Below are 11,024 nucleotides of genomic sequence, written 5' to 3' on the forward strand. Positions count from 1 at the left end.
TTTAAACAACAACAACAATGGCCAATAATAATAATAATAATAACAATAATAATAATAATAATAATAATTATTATTATTATTATTATTATTATTATTATTATTATTATTATTATTATTAATATGATCATCCTTTCTCATCCAAGGCTGCTGCATGTCAACATAATTTATTAAATAAAATACATACAAATACATTTAAAAATGTTTTAAGTTCAATAAATATCCAAATTTTTGGAGAAAATGTGTAAATTATTAATGAGGCCAAAATGCTGTTCAGTGTGGAAAACAGGATGATTGAAGACGCGATCATCATCACACAATACAGAATTGGTAAATATAAACCGTGTACTGTATACTACGTATAAAATAATAAGTCCAGTCGGTGACTCTGTCTTCTTTAAATGCTATTTAGAAGAAAAAATGGTGTTACAACAACATGCATTTGAGGGGTCATTCTAATAAACTTCACAAATAAGTTCATTTACATTTACAGTATTTGGCAGATGCCCTTATACAGAGCAGCTTACAGTTATTTTACTTATGATAATGGATGGACCAGATTCTGCATTAACTGGTTTTAAGTGAATATCTGAAGGCCCAATTTATTGTTTGCTTTTAAACTGATGGATTAATCTAATCACAGTCCAAATAGAAACAGACAGGAAGAGGGAATCTTTTTTTCCCCTATTTATTCCTCAGCTGTCTTATTCAGATACTCTACAATACCTCATTACACAGTAATAAATGTCTGATTCACTATCAGGCTATTGAAGAGCTTCTTTATTAAATTTTAACATCAAGTAAACACTTGCATACGATATAAATGATGCTGACAGGCCGGAAGATTATCGTATTTGGTATAAGAACATTTAGAACTGACTGCAGGAACACTATTCCCTACTGTTTGAGGTAAAAAAAAATCAGATTAAACTCTTTATGTATTCATTTCACTGTAGCACTAAGTAAGTTAGTAACAGGGCTGTGTACAGGTATCCATTAATTCCATTAATTAAAAATCTCACCAAGTCTTCCCAAATTGTATGATGTTCGCAACACTGTCCTGCTCACTGTCAGGTTCACTGTCCTGATCACTGTCCCGCTCACTGTCCTGCTCACTTTCCTGCTTACTGTCCTGCTCACTGTCCTGCTCACTGTCAGGTTTACTTTCCTGATCACTGTCCTGCTCACTGTCCAGTTCACTGTCCTGCTCACTGTCCAGTTCACTGTCCTGCTCACTTTCCTGCTTACTATCCTGATCACTGTCCTGATCACTGTCCAGTTCACTGTCCTGCTCACTTTCCTGCTTACTATCCTGATCACTGTCCTGATCACTGTCCAGTTCACTGTCCTGCTCACTTTCCTGCTTACTATCCTGATCACTGTCCTGATCACTGTCCAGTTCACTGTCCTGCTCACTATCCTGCTCACTGTCTAGTTCACTGTCCTGCTCACTGTACTGCTCACTGTCCTGCTCACTGTACTGCTCACTGTCAGGTTCACTGTCCTGCTTACTGTCCACTTCACTGTCCTGTTTACTGTCCGATTCACTGTCCTGCGTACTGTCCGGTTCACTGTCCTGCTCACTGTCCTGCTCACTGTCCGGTTCACTGTCCTGCTCACTGTCCAGTTCACTGTCCGGTTCACTGTCCTGCTCACTGTCTAGTTCACTGTCCTGCTCACTGTTTGGTTCACTATCCTGCTCACTGTCCAGTTCACTGTCTGATTTACTGTCCTGCGTACTGTCTGGTTCACTGTCCTGCTCACTGTCCTGCTCACTGTCCTGCTCCCTGTCCGGTTCACTATCATGCTCACTGTCCTGCTCACTGTCCTGCTCCCTGTCCGGTTCACTGTCCTGCTCACAGTTCTGCTTTTTATTTGCTTTATTCTGCTTTATCTGCTAGTTATTGTTCACTTTAAGGCTAGTTCTATCTGGGTAGACTGGATCTAATTAGTTAAGTTGGTTCTAAGGTTGCAGGTTTTGTGTTTTTGATGATCCTTTTAGTCATGTTAATGTTAGGTCTAGCCTAAAACTGCATATACCAGCTGGATGTATCTGGTCAGGCTAGTTAAAGTACATCATGCTGGTCAATTTAGATGTTTTTGAGGGGTTGGTTTTGGGGGTCACGGCTGATTGTATCTGATTAGGCAGGTTCTGTATCTGGTCAGACTAGTTATAATGGGTAAATTCTGCCAGTTTAGATGGTTTGGGGGATTTTTCAGGCCATGACTATCTGGGTAGGCAGGTTGTAACTGTTAAAGGTGTTTCTAACACAACATTTTTGGTTTTATAGGTGGCACTAATTCTTACCTTTTTGGTTAGTTCTAGTTTGTTGAGTAGGTCTTTTGGTCAGGTTGATTATAGCTGGTTATGCTGGTTCAAGCAGGTCTGCTGGTTGTATCTAGCTGGGCAAGTTATAATAAATATTTATGTTTAGTTTTGAAGGCTTTAATTTGTGTTTTTATTTATTCATTCATTTTCAGGATGACTCTTCTCACAAATGGCATTGCAGGCCAAATCAAAGGGTCACCACAGGCTCACTTTGGCCCCTGGGCCCCAGTTTGGGCATATCTGCACTGTAGATTTAGCAGGTCAGGCAAAGATTCGGGTCATGTTTAATGGTTTTAGTGGGTTTATTAAAGCTTAGACATCTGTTTTCACAATTTTGTGTGTAAATTCAGTGTTATTTCACTGCAAAACGAGCTTCTCATGGTAATCGCGGCTGCAAACAAAACCAGAAGCAATAATACTTGAGTTTGGCGCCCTCTTGTGGTCTTATTTATAAATGTCAAATCCTCCATATAGGGACTGGGAAACGCCTCTATGGGAGTGTGAGTAGGAGTGTGTGTGTGTGTATTGTGAAATATTCGCCATCATGGTGGTCAGGTGGGGAATTTGCAGCGCTGGGAAAATCAGCCATGACTTCACAGTGGCGTTGAAGACTCTTGCTCCTGAAGACCACCAGGTAGTGCAGATGCATACACACTTTCTTCATGTATTTTTATCCTGTTTGGTTTCACTCTGAAAACGAAACCGAAGTGCATTAAAAGAATGGACAGATTACATTAGATCAGACAGAGCTGTCCTGAACTTCTGCATGGCTCAAGAATAAGCTTCATGAACTTCAGCTTCAACACTCGAGTTTTATCAAAACTATTAGATCATTGAAACACACTGAATAAGGATCAGACCACTAGGGGGCGTGATGTTACAGACCAATACCCTAAAAAACACCAGCCCATAAGATTATGTGCTTTTAGGACATCATGTTCCACATTTAGTCTCTATGTGATCTTATAATATCCTTCACTTTTCTGGAAAGATGTTCCACTACATTTTGGAGTTTACTTCTGCAGATTTGTGCTAACATTTATCCCAAAGGAATTACGCAGGGTTCAGTGTCAGTTGTATAGCAGGAGATCTTCCACTCTTGAATGAATCGTTCATTTTAAACGAGTCTTTAATTTGACTCAGACGAACGAATGATTCGTTCATTTTAAACGAATCTTTAATTTGACTCAGACGAACGAGTGATTTGTTCATTTTAAAGAGTCGTTAATTTGACTCAGACGAACGAGTGGTTTGTTCATTTTAAACGAGTCTTTAATTTGACTCAGAAGAACGAGTGATTTGTTCATTTTAAACGAGTCTTCAATTCGACTCAGAAGAACGAGTGATTCGTTCATTTTAAACGAGTCTTAAATTTGACTCAGAAAAACGAGTGATTCGTTCATTTTAAACGAGTCTTTTAAATTGACTCAGAAGAACGAGTGTTTTGTTCATTTTCTACCGGACGCGCATGAACAAAACATCGAAAAATCTTCGTAGTTTATATACAGGAAACATAATTGAGTAGTTTAACTCCTGACTCTTATAGTCCGAGTCGTTTGTTCTTTAATCACGTGACTCCCTTAAACGCTATGCAGTGCATTACACAGGAGCCGAACTACATGACTCAACAAAAGATTCGTTTATGTAGATGAACTAGATTCAAAGAACCGAGTCACTAAAATCCGATCTTCACTGCTTCCTAACATTGCTGGAATTTGTGAAGAAATAATTTCACTGTGCTGTAATGTTTTTTATTATTAAATACAAATATATAATAAAGGACATAGCAGGTATACGCTGTAGTTCCAAAGGTTTGTGGACACTTGACCATAAGATTGATGTTTTTTGAGCAACGTGTTCAACATTTAATCCCAATTTGCTTATCCCTCATTTAGACATAAGGGTGTTGGTAAAATCAGGTACTGATGTAGGTGAGGAGGCCTGGGGGTGCAATCAGCGTGAAAAATTCATCCCAAAGGTGTTCAGTAGGGTTGGAGATCTTCCACTCCAACCCATGAAAGCGATATCTTCATGGAGCTGGCAATATTATCAGTAAATCAATATTCTCACAGGCTAAAGTTCATGTATATTTTGCAGATTAGTTGCAGAGTTGAAAATAGCCAAAACCAGCTCATTGTATTTATATGTTAATTAGCATATTCGTTGTTAAAATTTGCATAATTGTTTTAAAGAAATGAGGCAAAATTATAGAATGTTGCTATATTGTGATGGTCTTTTATTATCTATAGATGTTTTATATAGTAGGGGAAATAATGCTTTTTACATACTGACTGACAGAAACTTGAACTTTTGCTAGAATATAAACGTCGACTCAAAATAAGGCGCATAGACCTTAAATCATGAATATGCTCTAAAAAATGTCACCGTTTCATAGACCAAAACATTAAACAGAACCATTTGATTTGATAAAAGAGTCGGACTTTGCCAATCTCACTATTATAAGGACATGGTTTTGAGGAACAAGATCATCTTTCATCCTTTTTTTACGTTCTTGAGGCACTAATGCAATCTGGTTCTGCAGAAATGTCAAGTTATTACACGTTTCCTGTTCTCGTGGACGTATTAAAGTCTATAACGTCGTTTCAGGTGTTCGCCGTGGCGGCACGGAGCTCAAAGCGAGCGGAAGAGTTTGCACAGAAACACCGCATCCCCAACGTGTACAGCAGCTACGAGGAGCTCGCTAAAGATCCCGAGATAGGTACGGAGACGTTCGCACGTTTTCTATGCACACGAACAGAGTAGTAGTACGAGTGGAATAAAAATCACTTTATTGTAGATGTGGTATACGTGGGCACCATCCATCCTCATCATCACCCAGTAAGCATCATGTTCCTCAACGCTAAGAAGAACGTCCTGTGCGAGAAACCTCTAGCTATGAACCTGAGAGAGGTGAAGGAACTGCAGGCTGCTGCAAAGACCAATGACGTCTTCTTGATGGAAGTAAGAAGTGTGGGGTTTTTTTTGTGTAACATTTGATGAGGTTTTTCACTTCAAGACATCCTGGGTGGATAAAAATTTTTTTTTTACTGAAATTTTCTCCTCTTACGTCCTCTCCAGGCTGTGTGGACACGCTTCTTTCCCGCCTCGTTGGAGATCTCCAGGTTGTTGGAGCAAAAAGCTGTCGGGGAGGTGAAGCTGGTGAGAGTAGATTTCGGGGCGTTTTTAAAGAACGTCCCTCGCTCTGTGGAAAAGGAGCTGGGAGGAGGGGCTCTGCTCGATATCGGGATCTACTGTTTGCAGTTTGCCCTCATGGTGTACAACGGGGAGAAGCCTGAAAGCATCCAGGCGACCGGGGTTTTTCTGGACACAGGTAGTAGCAAGGTGTTCTAATCAACATGCTACGTGCATTTGGAAAACTCCAGCTGATAACTGATTTATTAAATAGCCTCTAAATTAGGGGTGTAACGTTAAACGTGTACCGATCCATCCTTTTGCGGAAAATCTAAGTTTCCACATGAATGTAATTTTTTAAATATATATTATTGTTAAACTTTATACACAACAATGCGAGGGATATATATAATTTAAAAAAAAAGGTACTAGCGTTAGCGCAGTGTCACTGTGGCTACTCACTCTGTACTGGAAATACGATATGTAGGGTTGTAAAACTAAGATTTTGCTTTGCACATGCACCAATTCGCTGCCACTTTTATTTTTACGACACTAGTGATATGGATTATTTAGCGTTTTATGTCCAGCTTCAAGACTTTCTATTAAAAGGAGAAAATCCTGACAACTCTCCATATTAAGGGAGTGAAAAAACACATTCCTTCCATCTTTATATACACACACACACACATCTGTATTAACCAAATAAGGTCTAACAAATTAAAACTATTTAATTAAATCTTTTCTATTTATTTAATATATTTTAATCAATAGATTAGTGCAATTTTTTAGAGCAATTACTTAATCGAATCAATATAATAATAAGTGTATTGTATTCATTTTATTCTAGTTTATCTTTATATTTCTATTTATAATTTTATTATAAAAATAATATTTAAACAGACATTTTTTTTTATGGTTTTAAAAAAAGTAAAAAAAAAAAAAAAAAAACCTGTTGCAAATGCTAATAATAATAAAAAACGTCTCTAGGTTACGAACGTAACCCTAGTTCCCCGAGGGAACGCTGCATCGAAACTCTATGGGAACGCCCCTGCGATGTCCATGCTCTGAACCACATGTGAAATCTAGCCAATAGGCAAGCCGTGACGTCATAGACAGGCGACGTCGCGTAAACCAGGAAGCTACAAGATGGCTGTGTGGTGGTAGCGACATTAGCTTCTGCAAAGAGAGAAGGGAAGCGCCGCAGGGATGCAGGGAGTGTGGCACGGAGACGCAGCGTCTCGTTCCCTTGGGAACTAGGGTTACGTTCGTAACCTAGAGATGTTCCCCTTCAGGAACTCGAGCTGCGTCAAAACGCTATGGGAATGAGTGTCCAATCACGCCACACCGACCAGACCCTGCCGAGAGAGTGAGGGCTTTGGCACCAGCACCTCAGCTCTGAGGTCAAGGCCATATAACCTGGCCAAGGTCAGCGGGGTGGGCCAACCTGCAGCGTCACAGATGTCCCGGAGTGACACTCCAACGGACCCGGCCGTAGAGGCTGCCACACTCCGGTGGAGTGAGCCCTAACCCCGATCGGAGCGGGGACCAGGACTTGCATCTGAAAGGATGGCATCCGCTATTCACCTGCTTAACGTCCACCCATCGGCCAGGAGACCCGCCCTCGTAAGGCCACAGCAGAAGAACAGCTGCACCGACCGCCTCCAAGGACTCGTCCTGTGAAGATAAGCACCCAGTGCTCGCACTGGACACAGCCGGGCCTTGTAACCCCTGGTCGGGGGCTATAAACAGAGGAGGGCAGAATGCCTGTAACACGACACATCATGTGGGAGCACCCAGCCTCGTGTAAAGAAACACTCTGGCCATGCCAGGGGGCAAACTCCAGGCGGGACGAGGCAACTGGCAAGTCCCAGACAGGCACTTTGAGTCACGTCCCGGGCCTCAGCCTCCGGGCGCTGCAGAGGAAACGTGCCACCAATGGGAGCCTACCCAGCGAACATGTAACTCCTGACTGCGGTGAGGATGATTACAAACCGGGCGGGAGACAACCCGGCTGAGTCCCACACCACGCTGAAAAGGTGGTTCTCCGTGCTGGAGAAAGTGCACTCCACCCGGCGTTTTAGTCTGAACCCCAGTACCTTCATGCAGGCGAGAACAGCATCTCAATGCCGAACTGCCTGGTGCTCTAATGAGCCAACATCAACCAATCTTCGATATAATACAAAATGCGGATGCTGTGTTCACACACTCTGTGAAGGTACGGGGTGAGAGCGCTAGGCCGAACGGAAGGACTGACAGAAAGTTTCCACAGGGAGAACCAACCCCTCGGGGCTGACCCCTGACCCACTCAGAGCGGCTGGAGCGGTGCTCTGCAGCCGACTACACCTCCTGAGAGGTGGCAGGTCCTCCCATCTGCAGCGATCATACGGGCGGAATACAAGGAGCAAACCGCTGGAGAAAGCTGCGCCCTCCTGAACCCGAACGGCAGGAGCAGCGTACTGTGGCCATTGAAGCCTCCTGAGAGGCGGCGGATGACCCCCATCCGCAACGAGAAAGGAAGAAATACGCAGCACCGCGTCACACACACCGGGAAAAAAAACTTTTCCAAACAAACGCTCTCCTTGGGGAACGGGAGCTTGGCTAGCAGCCGGGAGCGCATAGCCACACGGCTAAAATGCTAACAGCCGATACCTTCGAGAGCCAAAGCCGGTAGGGAGAGCACTCACCTCGGAGAGCGCTCTCCGAAAATCCTTCCACCTCGGAGGAAGAAATACGGAGCACGGCATTACACGCACCAGAGAAGGAACCGCCAAACAAGCGCAATCCCCGGGGAACGGGAGCTCGGCTCGCCTCGCAGCCAGGAACACATAGCCACACGGCTAAAATGCTAACAACCGATACCCTCGAGAGCCGACTAAGCACGCTCCTAAGCTAATCAAACAACACATCGGCCCCCCCCGAAATGAATCTTTGCAAGCAGGAAACACGCAGACGGAATTCTGCCTGCATATAAGCTCATGACTGCACAGATAACACACTCAAAGCGCTTACCTGAACGAGCAGAAGCTAAAGAGCAGAAGCTAATGTTGCTACCACCTGCCATCTTGTAGATTCCTGGTTTACGCAACGTCGCCTGTCTATGACGTTACGGCTTGCCTACTGGCTAGATTTCACATGTGGTTCAGAGCGTGGACAACGCAGGGGCGTTCCCATAGCGTTTCGACGCAGATCGAGTTCCTGAAGGGAAACTGCGTTAACAAAAAATGACGAGCAATTTTTCCCTCTATCGTACAAAAAAACTAACCGTACATGACTTTAAACCCGTTATTTACCGAACCGTAAATTTTGTGTACCGTTACACCCCTACTCTAGAATATCAATTATGTTACGACTGTACCATCAAGACAAAAGTGACAGAGTGAAGCTTCTCCATCAACATGTGCACTGCAGGAGTGGACGAAAGCATGGTGGTCACACTGAAGTTCTCTCAGGGAAGATTAGCAGTGTGCACGTGCACCATAGGCGTGGATCTTCCAAGCGAAGCCATTATCTTTGGGACTGAAGGAACGATCAGGGTGAGGACGTGTTTTGCTTTGCTAATGTTAATTATGCCCAAGCCACATGCACAGCTAAACACATTCTGGTCATGCTTAATGTATCTAAACAGGTTCCTTCTCATATGTGGTCCCCTACATCCATAATTGTAAATGGGAAAGAGACGCAATACCCAGTACCTGAGCCGTACCTGCCTCTCAACTTCATAAACAGCACTGGAATGAGATACGAGGCTGAGGAAGTGAGACAGTGTCTCCTTAAAGGTGAGGACTGGAATAATTATGAAAATGTCTTCAGGGTTTGACTTTTATATAAATATACAGTGCATCTGGAAAGTATGCACAGGCTTGACTTTTAAATGTATTATTTTCCTCAAAACATGGTCAGGTTTGGTTCTCCTTGTACAAGTGAAGGGAAAATTTAGTGCTGCTGCATCCAAAAACACTAAATTTGTGTCCCTCCATTTTTGAGTTAATGGTTAGGGAACAACCTCATACGGCCGGAAAAGTCAAGTGTCCCAATACTTTTGTCCATATAGTGTATACACATTACTGCCACATAATAAAATGAACGACTAGATGGCGCTTGTACTCTCGTTCTTTTTTTTTCCTACCCATCAAGGTCACATTGAGAGGGCAAAAGATTTGATTTGAATTAAATCTTCATGATTTTGAAATACGATTTCTGACTCCATTTATTGAATCAGAGCAATTGGATCAACGTATCACCCTGAATCAACTCCTCTGACTCCTAACTGGTTCTTTATTTCAAAGCCAAGGTCACGCTTTCGAAAAGGTCATTAAATGATTGTGCGAGCATCATGTTTTCTGTGTGATACTTTTGAGGAAATTGGTTGAGTCTATAGATCACATCAAATGTGAAAACAAATGCAGCCTTTCTAATCATCACCATCATTTTAGTGGATCAGTGTAAATAAACATCCACCATCACATAGTAATGACTATATAAAGCAGTTGACTGAAGCTGCTACATGTAAAAACAGCAAACACATTTTTACTGTATTGACTACATCAATACATGTGCAACACCAAGACTTTTCCAACCACAATGTTAAATATAGTGTTGTATATTTACACGGATCAGGCATAACATCATAACATGACATAATGAGTAGTGAAGTGAATAACACTGATTATCTCCATCATGCCTTCAAACAGGGGAAATGATAAAGAGATAACTCATGCTCATAATCTTAAATGTCTTGGCCTTAAAGCTGACATGTTAGAAGAAGGAAAGAGGAAATTTTTTTAATGGCGAGACGACTTGGTCAGAGAAGGAACAGAGATGAACCTCTAACAGGATCGTGGGCAGCCGAGGCTCATTGATGCATGTGAGGAGCGAAGGCTGGTCTGTGTGGTCAGATCCAACAGATGAGCTCCTGTAGCTCAAACTGCTAAAGAAGTTGATGCTCGATGGGTCACAACTGTTTTGGCAGCAAAAGGGGGAACAATATTAGGCAGGTGGTTATGATATGACTGATCAGTGTGTAATATATAAGTAACCCAAATGTATTTTATTTTTTATTCCCCTCAGGACTGAAGGAGAGTTTGCGGATGTCACATTCCGATTCTGCTCTGCTATCTGAGATAATGGATGAATGCAGGCGGCAGGTCGGAGTAGTATACAGCCAAGACCACCATTAAACTTTTCACCAATCATTCTGAAAGTTTGCCCCAGTTTTCCTCTAATAGAATAAATAAAATGTCTGGGGTCCCCCTTTCCTTTCCTTTTTTTTACATTAACATCAAAATGCTAGAATAAGATGGTTTTTCCGGGTTGCTCTACCTGGTACAGAGCTGTATAGAGGCTGTAAATGTGTTGAAATAAAGCTTAGAGATCTGTTTTCACAATTGTGTGTGTAAATTCAGTGTTATTTCACTGCAAAACGAGCTTCTCATGGTAATCGCTGCTGCAAACAAAACCAGAAGCAATGCTACTTGAGTTTGGTCTTATTTATAAATGTCAAATCCTCCATATAGGGACTGGGAAACGCCTCTATGGGAGTGTGAGTAGGAGTGTGTGTGTGAGAGAG

The 11,024-nt window shown here is 42.3% G+C and overlaps 1 protein-coding gene across 1 annotated transcript; it reads left to right on the forward strand.

Moving 5' to 3' along the window:
• Positions 1 to 2,809: 2,809 nt before the first annotated feature.
• Positions 2,810 to 10,821, forward strand: LOC310732504 (trans-1,2-dihydrobenzene-1,2-diol dehydrogenase-like). The gene is made up of 7 exons (XM_083553126.1): positions 2,810 to 2,960; positions 4,934 to 5,045; positions 5,124 to 5,287; positions 5,405 to 5,657; positions 8,867 to 8,991; positions 9,084 to 9,234; positions 10,526 to 10,821. The coding sequence occupies exons 1-7, from the start codon at positions 2,871 to 2,873 to the stop codon at positions 10,633 to 10,635; spliced, it is 1,005 nt and encodes a 334-aa protein (XP_083409252.1). The 5' UTR covers positions 2,810 to 2,870; the 3' UTR covers positions 10,636 to 10,821.
• The last annotated feature ends 203 nt before the right edge of the window (positions 10,822 to 11,024 follow it).

Source organism: Silurus aristotelis (genome assembly GCF_946808225.1).
Source record: "Silurus aristotelis genome assembly, chromosome: 10".
Taxonomy (NCBI): domain Eukaryota; kingdom Metazoa; phylum Chordata; class Actinopteri; order Siluriformes; family Siluridae; genus Silurus; species Silurus aristotelis.